At 46.0% G+C, this 18,250-nt stretch overlaps 1 protein-coding gene across 5 annotated transcripts in view; it reads right to left on the bottom strand.

Annotated features, from left to right (window-relative positions):
- Positions 1-16,858, bottom strand: part of PHF8 (PHD finger protein 8) — a 28,734-nt gene extending 11,876 nt beyond the window's left edge. Inside the window, exons 1-15 of one of the 5 annotated variants that reach the window (XM_007422191.4) lie at positions 16,447-16,858; positions 15,666-15,999; positions 14,292-14,377; positions 13,108-13,228; positions 11,454-11,614; positions 8,384-8,525; positions 7,729-7,915; positions 5,940-6,102; positions 5,143-5,230; positions 4,405-4,511; positions 4,216-4,307; positions 3,748-3,837; positions 2,360-2,587; positions 2,071-2,168; positions 714-883 (exon numbers count right to left, since the gene is read on the bottom strand). In XM_007422191.4, the coding sequence (XP_007422253.1) occupies positions 714-883; positions 2,071-2,168; positions 2,360-2,587; positions 3,748-3,837; positions 4,216-4,307; positions 4,405-4,511; positions 5,143-5,230; positions 5,940-6,102; positions 7,729-7,915; positions 8,384-8,525; positions 11,454-11,614; positions 13,108-13,228; positions 14,292-14,377; positions 15,666-15,763 (1,831 nt within the window). In that variant the 5' untranslated portion in view covers positions 15,764-15,999; positions 16,447-16,858. The other 4 variants (XM_025176749.2, XM_088137803.1, XM_007422192.4 and 1 more) reach the window with 4 other exon arrangements.
- Between the last annotated feature and the right edge of the window lie 1,392 nt (positions 16,859-18,250).

Here is an 18,250-nt window from a genome sequence, read left to right as displayed (position 1 = left end):
TATGCAGCCTCTCTCAATGAGATTAGGAGGTCAAAGGTGAAAAAAGAGAATGGAGTTTGGGAAATGACTACTAAAGATGAAGACAGGAAAGGATGACTGATAGCAGGAAAGACAGAACAGCAAAGTCACATTTTAAATTATAGTCACGCGCCAAAAATATGTTTAAAAATCAAGAATATGGCAGGGAACGCAGAATTTAGCTTCCCTAAAACTCCAGCTTTAGTTTCTATAAAACAAGTTTCAAGCCTTGGTGATAGTGTTAGCCGCAGAACAATAAACGTGTCGGTGGTAATTATTTTTAAGTTCTTGCCATTACAACCATGTGGCTGAAAGCACATAAGCAACTCCTAATAAATTCCAGAAGCCAATAGCTCTTAGCAGACAGATGATGGGATTTTGTTATGGAAAAGAAAGGAAAACAAAAAAAAGCAAAAGTGCTTATCTGCCTATTTGATTCAGCTGTAGAAGAACCTGGGTTAGCTTTCTCTTTCCCTCCAGCCCAGCCTCAAGTACAATACATGCACAATGCAGTCTAACTCTGAGCTTTGTCCAAAAAGACCATTTTGAAGGGAGGCCTGGAACAGAGATGAAGGAGACAGCCAGAAAAATGACCAGAGGTAGCACGAGTGAACACCTAGGAGGTGTTTGCCCAACCCAAGAGAAATGCATCCACCACCAAGAGCCACCACGGGTGGATGGAAGGGGCCACATACTGGAAAGTTTCTTGTGCAGCAACAGATTCCTCCTTTCCCTGCGTGGCGTTTCATCAATCTGCAGATCCTCCTCGGAGTCTATATCCAGGGCTTCTGCATCCGATGGGCTGGGTGGGGCTCGCATTTGTGCTCCTTTGTGGCTCCGGGTGCGCTCCGAGGCCTTGATTTTCCTGCCCAAGGGGGGATGGGAGGAGGAGAAACACCATAACTGATTAGGCTGCCCTGATCTGTTGATCTAACCACTGGAGGCTATTATTGTGATGGAATGGTTTGGTGAAGGCCACGCTCAGGGAGATAAGCATTTCCTTAGCCCCCAGAATGAGCGTGGGAAGGTGAAGAGGATGAGACTGGCACCACCCTAAGGAATTCGCAGTGTTTGCTTGCTGGCTTGGGAAATTTAGATTCAGTCTGGTGAGATTCTGTCTTGTAGGTGGAAGCTAATAAATGCAATAGAACTATATCTGTACTGTCTCGTGGAGTTCTTTGGGCTGAACCTGACAATTATGTAGCCCATAATAAATTCTCTGTTCACTTTTTGTCTCAGCCCTACAAAGGTAGGGGAAAGGACTTTTTTCCTTAAACACTGACATGCCTTCTTGTAAGAGTCGCCTTACCAAAGCTGGGGTGTTTGGGTTAGCCTATAAATGGAGAATGCAAATCCCTGCTCAGCCATTATGTGTAGACTGGTCATCGTTCAGCCTCACCTTTCTCTCAGCCCTGAAGAGTTGCTGGGGGGAGGGAGAAGGACACTTGCACCCTCCTCACTGCCCTGATCTCCTTGGAGGAAGGAAGGGAGGTAATAACATAAATATACTCAAAGAAACAAAAGATTCTCCCAGATGGTACCACAGAGGCATGAGGTCTAACCTTAGTGAAGTGCAACATTTTGTCACTGCATATTATCCTGATCAGCAACTAATGTTTAAATGTGGGCCATCTTTTGCAACGCACTTGGGCTGTAACCACCTGCCAATCTGCTCACTCCCAGGCTCTCATTATCTCCCCTACTGCGACAGCAAAGGAGGCTTTGGCAGAGCTCTTTCTTTTCAGCAGGGCCATCTGCTCACCAACATGGCTTATGAAGGGGAGGGAGTTGCTTGGAGGGCAGAAGTGGAAGACTCCTAGACTGATGTTGCCAAATGAACCCTTCCTATGTCATGCCCTGCTGACCCTGAGGGTGCACACACTGGAGGGCACTTCTGGAATACTGCTGAGGGCTGATTCAGCTTCTGGTTGCCTATCTCTAGCAGGCTGGAAAAAAGTGGCTCTCAGATGGCTAGGAATCGGGCAAGCCAGCATTACTGAAATATTACAGCTTTCTGCCCCCCTGAACATCTGAACGTCTCTAGACGCTAACCTGGTGCCTCGACCATTGGCCACCGTCATGGACAGCTCTTCCTCTGTCAGGTCAGGTTCCCCATCTGTATCATCCAGGCTGGAACTGGGCAAGTCAAACTGGGCAAGGAAAACAAGAGTGTTGCTGGCATGGGCTGAGATCACGGGAGGCAAGACGGGGTAGGAACAGATCATAAGCCGCTAACAAGCCCAAGGGCTGCCCAACCGGGCCCCGAATCCACCCAGTGGGACCACCTCCGCTCCACCCCTGCCCCCACGTAGCATGCACAGCAGCCCCAGTGGCACCTCACCTCCTCCTGGCCAGGACTCTCTGCGTGTTTCAGGATCTGCTGCCGCTTGTACTTGCGCAGCAACTCTAGTTCCAGGGCTTTGACAGACGCAGCATCCTTCCGGCTGCCTTTCTTGCCCGGCTCCTTGGGACTCTGGTCTCCCTTTTTGGCAGCTGCTGCACCAGGCTGGGTGACTCTCTGCAGGCCGAATGGGCTGCCAGTCTTCCCGATGTTCTGCTGGAATATATCCTAGAGGAGTAAGAGCACAAACACCCCCAAGGAGGCATCACCAACCCCTAATTTGGACTGGATGCCACCAACCCTGCTGGGTTCCCACCACAGAAGCGCAGCTGCAATTCTCCTGGGGGGCTGCGGGGAGGGGGGGCAAGGCTTGCTGAGATAGGCTCCAGCTCCTCCCCAGACACAATGTGTCTCAAGAAATACTGCCAACAGATAAAGATCAACTGATCAACTCAGATGGAAAGGGCTCCCTGAGATCAAAAGCAGGAAGTGAAAAAGGGGGTTCTTAAGATAGGTTGCTTGAGCTTTTCTAAAAGGAACCTGCAACTTTATGGACCTAAAACTAAATGCTCAGAGTATCGCCTATGCAAGCTCAGAATTTGCCAAAACATATTACTAGACTCTTAGCAGATTCCTCTGGATAGAATTCCTTGTCATTTAGGGTGAGTAGGGTAGCCGTTAGAAAAAAACAAAGGCTGCAGATGTCTGGTGCCCCTTTGGGACAGAGAGAGCAAACTGGCAAGCCCTGAGACACATTGAGGAGGGGCCAGAATATTTACTCTACGGTGTGGTATAAACAGCCAGGCTGCAGTCTCTGCCATGGCTGCTCTGAGCACACCGGGGACTAAACCGGTAAACCTTGGGACTTCTGTGCCTGGGGATGACGTGAGGTGCCACTATTTCCTGCAGGTCACTTAATATGCAGATCAGCAAACCCTGAACTAAGCATTTTCCACCTTATGTCCTTGGCTGCTGTTCCTTTGCAGTTTGGGAATGGCTTTGTCCGAAGGGATTCCCGCCTGCCAGGAGGCTGGCATTAGAGTCACTCGTAGGAGGGTACAACTGTCGATTTCAAGGGGCAAAATGGGACTAGCAAACAGCCTGCAGAGCTTCTTCGCAAACCCTCAACCTTGCGGTTTCAAACAACAGAGCCACACAAGTAAATCTTCTGGGTAGAAAACCAGTGGTTTTAAGCAGCAGAGTTGCAGGATACAATATTCTTGGCCGGTCTTCTTTTACACAAGACACTAATCTATCCACAAAATCCAGACCAGGATCTGTCTGGGTTTGGTTGCAAAATGTGCACCAGATACGTTTCGGCACTCTGCTTCCCACAGAGGTGCATTCAACAGAAGAGTAGGGAAACTACCAGGCCTCTCGATACTCACTTCCACAAGTCGGATCTCCTTGGCCAGGTCTTTGATGAGTTGTGCTGGACGTACCGTCCCAGGAATTTCTTCTTCATGCTCAGCCAAGGCCTGGGAAGAATAATATCTAGTCTACCCTTCTCTGCTAGATTGAAACACCACTGAAGAGCACAATGGCTTTCCCCAGTCTGCTGCCTCCGGATAGGTTGAATCACAACTCTCAGAATTCCCGGCTGGATGACTGAGCTCATCAGCCTGTGACAGAGCCACCCTGGACTGCTCCTAGGACAGAAAGCTTTTGCGTGCAAACAGTAATTCCCTGCACGTAGAAAGCTAGCATGTTGTAGATTTCTCCCCACTACATCAGTCTTCTATTTCTAGGGAGGTCTTATTCTCCTTTTGATTGCTGACTGGAGTGTTGGAAACCCTCTGGGCCCTGATTGTTACCCAGCCCAAATACTCTAATCAGTTCTTCTTTCAATCATTTACCTCCTTTTTAGTCCAGGAGCGGAAGGCTGTATTGAGGGCTTTGGCCCCATGAACCAAATAAGCAGCTGGGTGCCTACGGTTCTCTCGAAGGCCTACCAGGAGAAAGAGCAAGAGAACATCAGTGATGGCCACTCTCAGGAGCCACAGGGAGAAGGGAGGATACTAGAAACAGGCAGACTCAAAACCCACCTCGGAAGATATCCAGGAGGTGTTTGCCGACGTACCAGCAGATAGTTTCAAAGTTGGGGAATTTGAAGAGATCAGCTGTGCTGAGGCGCTTTTCAATCTCATAAGCTCTGAGAAGGGAGGAAGGGAGGGAGGGAGGAAGGGCTGGATGTAACATCTTGCATAAAGAGGACATCACTTCTGTAACCAATGCTAATTTGCAAGACTCCTCTCTTCAGATCGTTTGGTCAGCAGCTGCTAATCATGGGAAACCATAAGAAACTATCCAGGCACTAAACACCCATTCCTCTGACCTACTTCTGGGTTTTTCTCAGCACTGCATCAGGCAACTAAGATTTAATCAGGCATTCTCTAAGGGCTAGAAACACGAGCATTTAAAAAAAAAAAAACCAATTCGGACACTTAATTCTTCACCCTATATCAGGTTTGGTAGGTCTCTGTGCCCCCTCAGAAGCTATGTTCTGGTTCCATGCTTCCAAGTGTTTCTATTCCCACATCCAGGATCTTTTCAAAAAATGACCCTATGCCAGGCCAAATTGTAGCCTTCTCTGGTTCAGTATCATCCACATTAATAGGTGCAACTCTCCAAGGGGGTTTTCAGAAAGGGATCTTTCCCAACCATAACTTGGGGAAGTCAGAAAATGAACCTGGGACCTCCATCCTCCACTCCTGAGTTTTGGCTTTTCCCTCGGTAGTTCCCCAGATGCTGCATGGTGGCCAACCCCTCCCAGCCAAGCTTACTTGAGCTGCATCTCAATGTTCAGACTGTGTAGAAAATTGCCCCCAAAGGCCAGGCAGTCCACAGGGGTCAGAACAGCATGGATCCACCCTGGAAGAACAAGAGATGGGAAGGAAGTCACAGCAGCTTGGGATTAGCTTCTCAAGAGCGTTTACTGGCTGGGAAAGAGGGGGAAACAGTGACTTCCGGCCTGAAATGCCAAAGGGGAAAAAGGGCTTAAGGGATTTGGTATTCTACATGCCCCAGCTATTGTCTCCCAAGGATTCTACCCGTCCAGTAACGTTGGGCAGAGTCAGGGCAGTTTGGGTCCCCTCAATCAAATGATACCATCCAATGCCAACCAGGGAGCAGGGCTTCTCTGTCATGGGCCTGCCCCCTGGAACGGTATCCCTCCAGAGATCCATGTCTCTCCCTCCCAGGCCTTGCGGTAGGGTGCTTGTGGAGCCCAGCAGATGATGCTTTTGTTAGAGGGAGTGGGCTTGTGCAGACACACAGGGTTTTCCTCCTGTTTTTTCCCATTTTCTTTATTCTTTTTCCTTGATGTAAGCCACCCAGAGTAATTTTGGGGTCAGGCAGCCTCTAAATCTCAGAAATAAACAAACAAACAAACAAACAAACAAACGTTACATACAAATAGCCCTTTCCCAAAGTGATCTACCAATGATCAGACAAAATGGAAGCCACAGGAAAAGAAGCAGTGCCCCAGAAAAGAGAAAATCAAACACCCAAGAAGTACAGTAGGAGGAATGAAGACAGCTGGGAACGAAATATGGTCAACCTGGCTCTCAGGGGTCCTTACCTGTCGGTATGAAGAGGGTCTGGCCCTGGCGGACAGGACAGCGATAGCACCTATCCACCTGGTCTCCAAAGAACATTTCATTCTGATTGGAGGAGCTGCTCCACGCCTCAAAGAGCGTCAGATTGGCCGCAGTGGGACGCACCAGGTAGAAGATCTTCTCTCCCTGTGGGGAATGACACAGAGCAAACTGCCACACACAGCCTCCTCCCTCTTTTCCCAAAACAATAAGAGCTGAGAGAACAAGGCACATGTAAGTATGGGAAAGACCGATGCATTAAAGCAGAGAGACACTGGGCGCTTTGGCAGAAAGCACCAATCTTTACGTGGGGGCACGTAACATGGACAGTTAGGCAACAAGGCTGTTCTAAGGCCAGGAGAAATGCTGCTAGCCTCACATTTCAGAGGCATCGTTTGAAGAGTAGCAGAATTACAAAAGTGCCAGTGAGGCACCGGCCACCTTCCTTGCCTGAGGCGGCTTGTGTTGCCCTGCAGATAATCTTACCCGATACCTTACCAAGCTTTCCTTGACAAGATTCCATTTTTTATGAATGTTGGTGCTGCTTTTTTCTTCTTCTTTACATGTTAACTTATTTTCAGGGCCGTGTTCTTTATACATGAAGGAAATCAAAGACCACGCTGCATGCCAAAGTAACAGAAGGTCTGGGCCAAGAACAGCTGAGTTCTAAAGAAGAGCTGTGCTAAATAAGAACATTTGCATAACTTCCTGTATTCTGAACAGGTTATAATGAGGGACACGAAGATACACCGTGCGCTGAAGTTCAGCTTTCTAGCTTTGCTTTGCTTCTGGCTACAGTTGCTTCAGGCAGGAGTCACTCACACACTTTCCAGTCAAATTTCCCAAGCCATAAGGACTAGCTTGCAAATGACAGGAGAGGCTTTCCAGAAGCTGGATTCTGCACTTATCATCCAAATGTATCTTTTCATGGCATAAACACATTTTATGTAAATCAACATTTCATGGCCTGTTCCAAATAGAGTCCAAAAATAACTCCTCCACTGCTTTCTGATATCCTTTATAGCACCCTTCCTCGGACTACGCTCTCCAAATGTGCTGGATTTCAGCCACCATCATCCCCAGAAACCTTTCTTAAAACATGCTGACTCCTGGCGATCGCCTGGACAAGTCCCTGCAGTTTTCTTGGCAAGGTTTTTCAGAAGCGGTTTGCCCTTGCCTCCTTCCCAGGGCTGAGAGAGTGTCTGGCCCAAGGTCCCCCAGCTGGCTTTGTGCCTAAGGCAGGACCGGAACTCACAGCCTTCCAGTTTCTAGCCTTGAAACCAACTGGGCTCTCTTCTTAAAACATGAGAAATCCGTAAATTGAAACGATAACATTCCTTCTTCGGTGGATTCAGTATATTTTCTTCATACTGACACCCCCAAACAATTCCTCTGAACTCTCTGACAAGAAGCCTTGTCAGAAACCAATGGCAGAAAATCATACTGGCTGTAAGAAAGGCAGCTGCACCCCAACAATCTGGGACTCCTGCGGCAAGAATGAGTGCCGTGTTGCCTAGTTCTCACTTGCCCTGGGGAAATTCACTAACTGATCTGACTGGACTATACCACGTCAGGGTGTAACTTTGCATCTTATTTTATTTTTATTCTACTACTCCAACTGCTCTTGCTTTTCTCCTTTTGTTACATGAGAAAACCTTGAAAAAGAAGATGCAGTGAGGGGGATCATTCAAACATTCAGCATCACCAAGGCACTCTGCCAATTCTGGAGCTTAGCGTAAGATCCTCCTTCTATCCCATGCCCCAGATTCTTACCCGCAGGACGTGGTACCAGACAGAGGTGCCCCCAAAGTCAATGTGGAAGTCCGTATAGCTGTCCCGCACCCCCATCAGGCAGTACTTTTGCACGCTGGGACGCTCAAAGACCGACTCCCCTGGCCACAGGTTCTCCACCCAGGACAACTTGCGCACAATCTTTGGGGTCTCCACCAAATTAGACAGCCTGAAAAATTGCAAAGGCAGATAAACAACCTTATCCCATTCCAAAAAGACCCCTGAGAGAGCTTTCAGGTGGCTGGTGGAGAAGCTACTATATTTAGGCCCGTGGTCCCCCCTTGTTGCATCTAGGAAAATAGGGCAGGGAGAAACATCTCCATCTAAAAACAATGTCCATTTGTGAGAAAGGGCATAACTACAACTCAGTGTCTTCCAAGTAGGTTATAAGTGAAGCTCTCAGAATGGTCAGCCAGCGCTGGCCTTCACCCCCCATCTGGGGGTGGGACAAAGTGGAGAACTTCTCCGTAGCCCCTTCAGGCCAAATAAAACCATTCTGGAGGGAGATAATACGCCCTGATGCCAAAATGTGGGATCTTGTAGACACAGGTTCTCCAACATGGATGGGGACGGAGTGCAGAACAAAAATAACTAGATCGTCTTTGCACTCTTCCTGCAACTTCCCTGTACTTTTTACCTGGTCTCTGAAAATTCCAGACTGATGACATTGAGCACTTTCTCTCTGCGGCTGCTGGAGTAGTAGCTGACAAAGTCACCCAGACGCATCTTGAGGTCAGCTTGGCGTGTCACATCAATGACATCAATCTCCTTGTCAGTGCCTGTTAAAAAAGAGATATGCCCCATGCTGAGCAAGTCAGCCGGAAGGAAGCAGCAGCAGCAGCTGTTATGGCAGGCCGCACTACAGCCGTATTTCCCCGAGTTACACCTCTGAAGTACATTATGGGGCACCAAGCACCCTCGTCAGAAGCTCAGTAGTGCAAGCATCTCCCTCTAGTGGTCCACTTTCCTCCAGCACCTTGGTCAGCAACAACTGCTACTTATGGCCAAGGGCCAGAATGCCATTTTGTCAAAGGCTGATGGACCCCTCTCCCCTCCTTATTACACACATACCCACTCTTACTTTCAGAATTCAGTCAGGGACTTTCACTTTCCAAACCCTTTATAATACAAATCCTCTGCAGCTAAATTATAACATGGAATGCAACAGTGACTGCCTGTCGGCAGGCCACTCTCAGGGAGAGCCAGCCTACAAAGACCCCCGCAGGAGCTGCATTCACTCTGAACAACAGCACTTCAGCTTGCAACATGAGAACGGTGGCATGTCACATAGAAGAATATGCTACACTCTGTGTCTCCTTTAGAGTAGGCCAGGCAAGCTGATGTCGTCTAGATTTTCTGAACTACAGCTCTCATAATTGCTTGCCCTTTGCTGGAGCTGATGGGAGTTGGAGTCCAAAGCGTCTGGAGGGCACTAGATTGTCTTAATCTGCCATAAGCCATGCCACGTTTGAGGAGTCGCTGAGCAAAAATGAAGCCTTATACACTTTTTGACGTCCTGCATAAAATAAGAAAGCTCAAGGAATGTTCCCAACAATTTTGGGGAACTGCACGCTCCAGAGGAAGATCAATAATGGTAAGCGAACTGACTTGTGGAGAAAGCCCAGAAGTACTGCGTTTTGTTTGGTTTTGGCTTAGCAGCTGTGTGAACCCAGGCCCTGTAGCTTATTCAACAAACTATCATTAGAACAAACCATGGCTCAGTACAATGCTTGAACCAAGCCACTGAGGGATTGTAAAAAAATTCTGCAGAGATTCAAGGGGCCCTTAACCTACAGCTACACAACCGCTGCCATTGGTTGAAAGTCTCTTGTTCATCTCTATGAAAGAGAGAAAAATGAACAGTAGTTAGCAACTAGCTGGACAGGGCAAGGGTAACCAGCATCTGCTTTCTCTGAGCAAAGTGTCGGTAATCAATCGGATAAAAGACCAGCATCTCTCCGAGAGAAGGGTCCATATAACATTTTCTCAGGCCTGGATTTCACTGAGCCCATGATCACAACTTGGAGCTAGATTGGGGAACTTATGGCTGTCCAGATGTTGTTGAAATAGAACTTCTAGCATCCGTATCATTGTCCATGCTGATTAGCTGGGAATTAAACTTCAGCACCAACTCAGTAGCTATAAGTACCACGTGCCTGAATTTGAGGACTACTGTTAGTCAACAGTAGCCGAAAAACAAAACATGTAAAAAAACTTATTTCATTCCTGTGCTGACATTCTGACCCTGTTATTTGGAAATAATTGTCTTTTTTGCTCGGTAAACACTGTGAGCACAAATTCCTGTGGAAAAGTGAGGTACAGAAGTTATAAATAATAAGTTCTTAGCTCAGTTTAATAACTCATAAGACGAAAGAAACATTCATATCCTTGTCAATCTTTCCAAGACCTCTGCACTCATCAGTGAGAATAGCGAAAGGCGGGAACAGATTTCCTTCTAGTGGACAAGTAAAGGATAGCCTGACCTTTCTACATCTACAGATACAAATCTTTATATCTGCAGATAATAGAAAGAAAAATGAAAAGGAATGAGAGGTGAACATTTGAGGGCGACCCTGGAATATCTCCAGTGGGATGCACTGAATTTGTTACACTGCACCTGATCACTGGATCTTAAGAAGGATATTATAGAGTTAGAAAAAGAGCAGAAAAAAGGCAACCCCAATAATTAGGGGAATGGAATAACCCCCCCCCCCAAAGATCACAGAAATTAAGTCTCTCTAACTTGAAATGAAGGAGGGTAAATGGATACTATATAGCAGTACAAAAAATCTTGCACAGCACAAGTATCATGGACATATTTTTCCTGCCTCTCTCTCTAGAATATCCCCCAAAAGACTAAGGGAAGGAAAAATGTTTTTTACACAGCATTAGTTAAACTTGAGATTCACCTGTCAGCAGATGTAGGTATTGCAGCCAGTTTGGATTGCTCTGAAAGGGGACTGGACAAATTTAGGATCAGTGGCAATGAATACTGATGGCTGCCTCCTGAATCCTAGTCACCATGCCTTAAATACTGATTGCTGAGATATGACTGTAGAAGGGGCTACTGCCCTCCAGTCTGGGCTTGTGACCTTCCCAAATGCATTTGCCACTCTGCAACAGATAATGCTGGACTAGAGAGGTATCTGGCCTGATCCAGCAGGACTCTGCACAGCCACAATAACAGATGTGCTTGCAAACCCAACGGTATGACTGCAAGAAATTGTGGCTCAGTCAAAACTACAGTTCTCGCCCCTCCTTAAGCTTTACTTTTTCTGCAAACTGAAGAGTCTTTGCTGAGATGCGGTGAGAGAAGATGACTGAGAAGAACTATCTAAGCAGCCTGAGATGAAAGACAGAATGACTTTCCTCCTTATTTGTTTCATCAATCTCGTGAATGACTAATACTAATGCCAGATAATACTTCTCTTTATATAAAACAAAAAATAATGAAAAATACTCACATCGCTTTAGCAAGGAATGACCTTTAGCTTTCTCTGTAGCCTGTGGCACTAGCTACAGTCTACAAAGCAGTAGGAGGCAGATATTTTGGATTTCAGCTCCCTCCAACCTAGCTAGTGGGAAAAAAACTATGGGAACTGGCCTCCAAAGCATGTAGAGAGCCTCAAATTGCTGGCCCTTGCAATAGAGATCTCTCTCTGATCACCATGGCAGCTTGCCAGCCATCCCACTCTCCTCGTACTCACCAACATAATGCTCCACATCGTGCACACTGAATGATGGTGGAGGAAGGGTCATGCCCAGGCCATCCTTCTTCAGGACCAGGAGGGGCACACTGAAGCTGTTCTCCTCCAGGAACTCCACAGTCAGCTGTGTTCCACTCGGCTTTAGGATCACCTCATCCGCACTGAGGAGGAGGAGGGAGAGTCAAACCAAGACCACGCATTGATGTTCTCTATATGAGACTTTCCCAATTTGGTACCCTCCAGATGCATTAAAACTACAGTTCCCAGAATGCCCCAACCAAAATGGCCTAAGCTGAAGGAAAGAACCAAAGCAATATGGAGGGTACAGTATTGGGGAAGGCTGTCCTCTGCCATGGCTTTGCATAATATGCACATACTCTGTATGTTACACTTGTAAACTTGATAGACTTTGGTTGCCTTGTAATTCATGACTGCTGCAAAGCATATGGTTTCACTGTATTTTTATTTTGTTTAGTTGCTTTTTTATGTCTAATTTCCTACTGCTCTAAGTTCCAATGCAGTTATAAATAAAAGCATTTATTTTTATTTAAAACATTTTTAAACCATGGTTCATTATTTGAGATCTTGGAGCAGCATACAGTACACATTAGAACATTCAGCATCCTTTAAAAACTGACTTGCTTTTTATTTAAATCATGGAGGGAGAAATAGAATTATTTTTATTTCTTTTCCTTCAGCAGCTGCTTGGCTATCTCTTTGGAGACTCTCCATGCAGCTGCTTGCAAGGTGGGGCAGAAGGGTGAGCAGCTGCAAAGAGTCTCCCCATAGAGACAGCTATTCTGGTGCTGGAGGAAACAATGACAATAAATAGCAGAGCAATTCAGATAGCAAAGAAGGGGATTTTACCAAAAAGCAGCCTGTTTTCCAGACTCTCAAAATGGGCCATGAACCAAACCTACTGTTTAAATGTTTTTCCCTCAAATTAACAGAATGCCACTCCTTAACCTTTTTCAACACATACCTTAATTATAAAGAAGAAGCAAGAAGGCTTGAAAAAAAAATGCACTGGAGAAATAGAAGTGTTTAATTGCTTAATCAAAGTAAAAGCAGTCTTGACATTATAGCTGAGCAAGTTTATTAATTCCACCCTGCCAATTGTTGCTATCCTAGAGAACACAGATCAGTAAATCTTGGCAAGGCATTTCAGAAGTTGTGGAACTACAGCTCCCAGCATCCTCCTAAAGGAAGGATAATAGTGGAGGCTGCTGGGAGTTCTAGTTCATTAAATATGTGGAGTAACACCAATTGCCCATTCCTGATCAGGACAGATGAATTCTTTTTGAACCAGTTTTACAATAAAATTATCCTGATGTCCTGAAACAAAGGCTTCACTTTAGCTAGAAATCAACCAGTCACCAATAGAGGTGAATACGTGTAGCTCAGGGTTGAACTGTGGAGTCCTTGGGATTCTCTGAGCTTGGTTCTTTTCTTGCAAACCTTTCATTACCCGGCTAAGTAACATCTTCGGTGCAGCACTGAAGATGTTACCTAGCCGGGTAATGAAACATTTGCAAGAAAAGAACCAAGCTCAGAGAACCCCAGTCAACCAGTCATCCCACAATATGGCTATTTGAAATGCCCTTTTTTTCTTTTTCTCTGTAATGGCTAAAAAATCCATCAAGCACACTCTCACCTAGGAAATGTCCTGCTGCGAAGTTCTTTGATGAATTGACTGCTACCAGTCTTCACTGTCTTGCCAACCTCTTTGTTCATGGAGGAATCAGACTGTTTTGGATTTCCTCGGCGCCGTTTCACTGAGGGAGGGAATCAAAATATATACAAGCACAAGAGCAATTCAACAAGAGCAGTGCAGAGATGATGATGATGATGATATCCCACCTCTATTTTGCTCAACTCAAGGCAGCCAACATAATGCTCCCACCTCCTATGAAGAATCTGGCAAGAAAACTGATGAAGAAATAAGCCTGCCCAATATCAATAACCATCTGCCAGATTGCCAAAAGATGATTTATAGATACAAATAACTGTCATTAAAAAAATTGTAGTCTTAATGATTGCACGCAGGCTTGAAAAATATCATCAGTATCTACTGGAATTCCAGAAGTCAGAAGGGTTGCTTCTGTATGTTATGCTTATAAACTTGATAGGCTTTGGCTGTCTTGTAATTCATGACTGTTACAAAGTATATGGTTTGACTGTATTTTTATTTTGTTTTTTATGTCTAAATTTATGTCTAATTTTCTAATAGAAAATTTTGTGTCTAATTTTCTAATAGAAAATTTTACGTCTAATTTTCTAATAGAAAATTTCTACTTATTGGGGCTGAGCTAACAAATTGCCTAAATCAATGAATGCATTAAAAAGAGATTATGCAATGTATATAATTAGAATGAATAAACACACAAATTATGCACACAGAGGCAGATTACACACATTTGCTCAATGTGCCTAACTTACACAAGTTGTAGAAATGGCTTGGACTGAACAGAATTTTTATGATTTTAGATATAAGTAAAACTCCTGTAGCTATTACTCATCATAAAAGTCCTGTACCTATTACTCATCATAAAATAATATAAACAGTAGAACAACAGCCCATAAAGGTAAGGAAGCTGGGCCAGGCATGTGGGAGGAGCCGTGCAAAGTTGTCACAAAGCTTCTCTTCAGTCTCCTTTAGCTGATAGACTCTGTTCAGCTAAGAATGTTTTTTTTGAATTCTTATTCACAGGAATTTGTACAATACACCATATTTTTTGGCACTGGTGACGAAATAGCAACCATGCAGTCACTAGTATGCTTATTTATATCCTATTTTGTCTTCATCCAAGTATAAAACACAAAGGGATGATAACTTACTGACAGATGGTCCGTGAAGTAGTTCACAGTTGGGGCAGTGATACAAGTCAATGTCAGCTGCCGCATCCTCTTCTACTCCGACGCAGCTTGAAGAGAGAAAGAAAATTGCTTACCTTGCTCAACACTGACTTTAAAAAGTTAGACCCAAATGTCCTTTTCTGAAATGTCTAGCCTGGATGACAGCCCTGCAAAGATCCAGCATGCTATCACAAACAACTCTGAATCACAGGAGGTGTAGGTGAATTCTGAACACCTGTTCTGCAGGCCTAGTGCTTCTAGTCTAAAGATAGGGATGGTGCCTGGGGAAGACACCAGAGGGAATGAATACACACTTTGCTTGATGGGGGATCTGTCTCTAATCCAGCCCAAGGAACATTTTCCTATTCGAACCAGCATGATCCAATACCCATACTTCGGGCTTAAAAAAAAGCATCAAGCAATCCCCTATGAAGTCCAACTACTGTCCTGGTAGCAAATCCACTCTGATCTACTTGAACATCTTCCAGTGTAAAAGCTATCATTCAGCAATAACTTCAGCAAAAAGTAATCTTCAGCATAAAAGCACTACACAAAAGCTATCTGAGGTAGAAAGGAACAGGAAGTGGTGTAGAGTTGAAACACAACAAAAAAAGGCTGAAAACTGTAGTGTACTTCTTTAACTTTTGATCCTGCTTATCTATGAGCAGGTCAGTTCCAACCACAATGAATGCCTGTTTACCCAAGGGAATTTATTTATTTCACTGTTTTTATAGTGCACCAACTCAAAAGACTTTGGTTGGGTTACGACAAGTTGCAATGCACAACCTACTTCAGTCCCTCCAAGTGATTGGCATTATTAGGGCTTAAGGCAATGATGATGAACTCCAGCCTTGCAGAATTACTGGGATACAATTCCCTTCTTTCTTGACTCTTTATAACATTGGTTAATTGGGAATCCAACTTTATCTGTTACCTCTGGTTTCACTCATGTTACTGGTAGTTATGCACCCAAGTTCTGCTGCTGAAGAAACATCTGTATGGATTAATGCTCTGGCTCTGTAAACATTTGTTGCCTCAGACTTCTACAAGCTTCCCAATGCAGAGACAGGGTACCATTAATTACAAGAGACAAGCAACAGAGGAAGATATTTCATGCTTCATTTAAGAGTTTAACCACCCACTTTTTTGCAACGTGATCTTCAGCTAGATAAACCTTAGTCTGACCCAGCGAAACGATTCTGAAAGCAGCCACCCCCTAAGATTTAGTGCCCTATGTTGCCCATGCCCTGGAAAACCTCCAATTACACCTAGTACCCCAAAGAGAAAACAGGCTCAGGCAGTTCAGAGTGCCCAAGATCAGCAAAGAGCAATTTCCACTCAGCATTTGTTTCTCACCTGCCATGGAACCAGTCCTGGCAAGCATCACACTCGATCATGAAGCGGGTGACATCGTAGGGCAGGCGACAGAGACAATACACTGGGACAGAGGCCATGGTGGAGGAAGGGGCTGCTCCAAGTTCAAGCAAAGGAAGACCCTCAGGAATCAAACAATATCAAACTGTCCGCTAGGGCAAGCTGGAGAGGCTTATCATGCCGAGGCCTGAAGGAAAAGTCCTGTCCCAGCTGGGGTTAAATGGGGATTAAAAATTTCATTCACGCACACGCATCCACGTCTCCGGCACCAACTTTTGTGCAAAATGCAGTTGTGACCCAGAAGTCCGGCCGGTTTCTTTGCCCAGAAACAAACAAACAAATAAACAAACAAACAAGCAAACAACTGGTATCCTCGGCAGATCGCCTCTTAACCGCCTCTGACAAACCTCACGTTTCAGGGGCTTTCCCTAAGAATCTGAAATCCTCCAAAACATTTTCCCAGGCTTGCAGCTCCTCCTCCCCGCTCCGTTCAGAAGTTTGCAGGCTCCTTTAACCTTACAAGGGAGGGGGCCCCCGATCTTCCTCCCAAATTGGGGGAGCCTCCGTGCAATTGGGAGAGCCTGCTTTCCCTCTTTCTTCTCCCACGTCGTCCCCGGGGAGACCCTCAGCTCTTCCTCAACCCCGACAAAGCGCGCTACGGCTCCCTCGCTCTCCAAGGACAACCTCTGAATTTTCTTCTCCCCGAAAGAGCGAAATCATTGTTTCCCTCCCTCCCCCAATTCCCATCCAAGCTCCCCCTTACTCCCAGGGTCTTGTCTGGGGCTCTCCCTCTTTTAAATCAGAGATCTCCCCCTTCTTTCTTGCCCCGGAGCTGGAGGCGGACGCGAGACTCTGCTGATTCACACGCCAGATCCCGGCACCTTCTCCCCGGCGGAAGCGACAACGCCAGGACGGGGATCGAGGCCTTCACGAAGCAAAGCAGTCCCTCTGGGCTTTTCAGCCGCTGAAAAGGCCTCCGCAAGGCCCAGGTTCCTGGGGTTTTCTTTTCCAGCTTCCCAATAAAGTTTATTCAAAACAAGGGAAGGGAGAGGAAGGGAATAGAGGAGGGGCTGGCGGCCATCTTAGGAGAGGCAAGGCATGGGAACGCGAGGAAGCCATCTTGAGAGTGGCGCCGGGGCGCAAAGCAAGCAACGTCTAACGACGACTGCGGCAGCCATCTTGGGGAGCGGGTCAAGGAGAGAGTTCCACCATAGAGAGAGAGAGAGAACAGAGCGGCGGATGGAGTGTCTCAGTCGCCACGAAAGAAGGCGGGATATTTGGGTTATTTTTGACCCAGGAAGATAATACCGGAAGCGATGGGGAGATCCGGGCTTTAGCGTAGCTTCGCGGGATTACCCTTCTCAGAGCTCGTTCCGTACCGTGAGGAGAGCCGCCTAACCATATTCGAGTCAGTCCTCCTGCTTCGTCGGGCAATTCCGATTTTATTTCGTGGGATTTATGACTGCATGAAACATATTTGAAACTGGCCCTGCAGTACAAACTGAAATAGAGCCTGTGATTATTATTTTGACAAGTGGAGCTTGGGATGGCAATGCTCGACAGTTTTAAAAATCTGCTGTGGTTTTTTGAGTCGGTCTGGGTCCTAGTGACTGCCTAAACGAGTCCCTGCAGTTTTCTTGGCAACACTTGCAGAAGTGGCTTGTGATTGCCTTCCGTTCTTCCTAGGGCTGAGAGAGGAGGACTGGCCCCAAACTTACAATCTCTCGTTCCTTTAACCACTACTGGCTCTTGTGTTACAATTATTAGAGGATAAAATGCAGAATGGGGATGGGCAGCACCAAAGCTAAATTTAGGGTTTGGCGTTGATCTAGGAGTAAGAATGCTTGCAAAAAAGTTTTGTGGTCACACAGCACAAGAAGGTGGTCACCCAACAGCTTCAGAGGATCCTGGATGAAGTCGATTATCTGGACCCCTTTCAGTTTGGATTCAGGCCTGGGTATGGCATTGGTGGCACTTTTGGATATGTGCAGGGGTAGTCTGTCCATCCTTGCTCTTCTTGACCTCTCAGCAACTTTTGGTACCATCAACCATGGTATCCTTCTAGATTGGCTCCTAGGAGTTGGGTGTGGGCAGCACTGTATTGTCCTGGTTCTCTTCCTTTCTCTGGGACCAGTTCCAGTCAGTGTTGATCAGGGGGAGAGTCCCACGCTTGGCCCCTGCTTTGCGGGGTGCCACAGGGTTCGGTACCTTCTCCACTCCTGTTTAACATCTACATGAAGCCACTGGGTGAGATTATCCATCAACACAAAGTGAGGTACCATCGATATGCTGATGATACCCAGCTTTTTATCTCCACCCAGGCTTCTTTTTTTAGAGAAGATTGTAGAGGAAGTAGTGGTGCTCCAGCTTCAAAGTGCCCAAGAGAAAGTGGATTATTTAGACTCCTTTTAATCAAGATTTAGGCATTGGCACAGGATAGAAACTGCCTGGGTCAACTGGTGGATGATTTGAGTTGCCCCCTTCAGAACATTTTAGATCTTTTAGAATGAGTGTGCTGGTTCAATAAGAATTCAAGTCTATATTATGTATGTCAAGATCAAGGAACT

The sequence above is a fragment of the Python bivittatus genome, unplaced genomic scaffold, assembly GCF_059951505.1.
Source record: "Python bivittatus isolate LINGU-HERP-01145 unplaced genomic scaffold, Pbiv_v1 ctg000220_np1212, whole genome shotgun sequence".
Classification (NCBI taxonomy): Eukaryota; Metazoa; Chordata; class Lepidosauria; order Squamata; family Pythonidae; genus Python; species Python bivittatus.
Note: the sequence above shows the minus strand (reverse complement) of the source record. Positions and strands in the feature narration are given on the sequence as shown.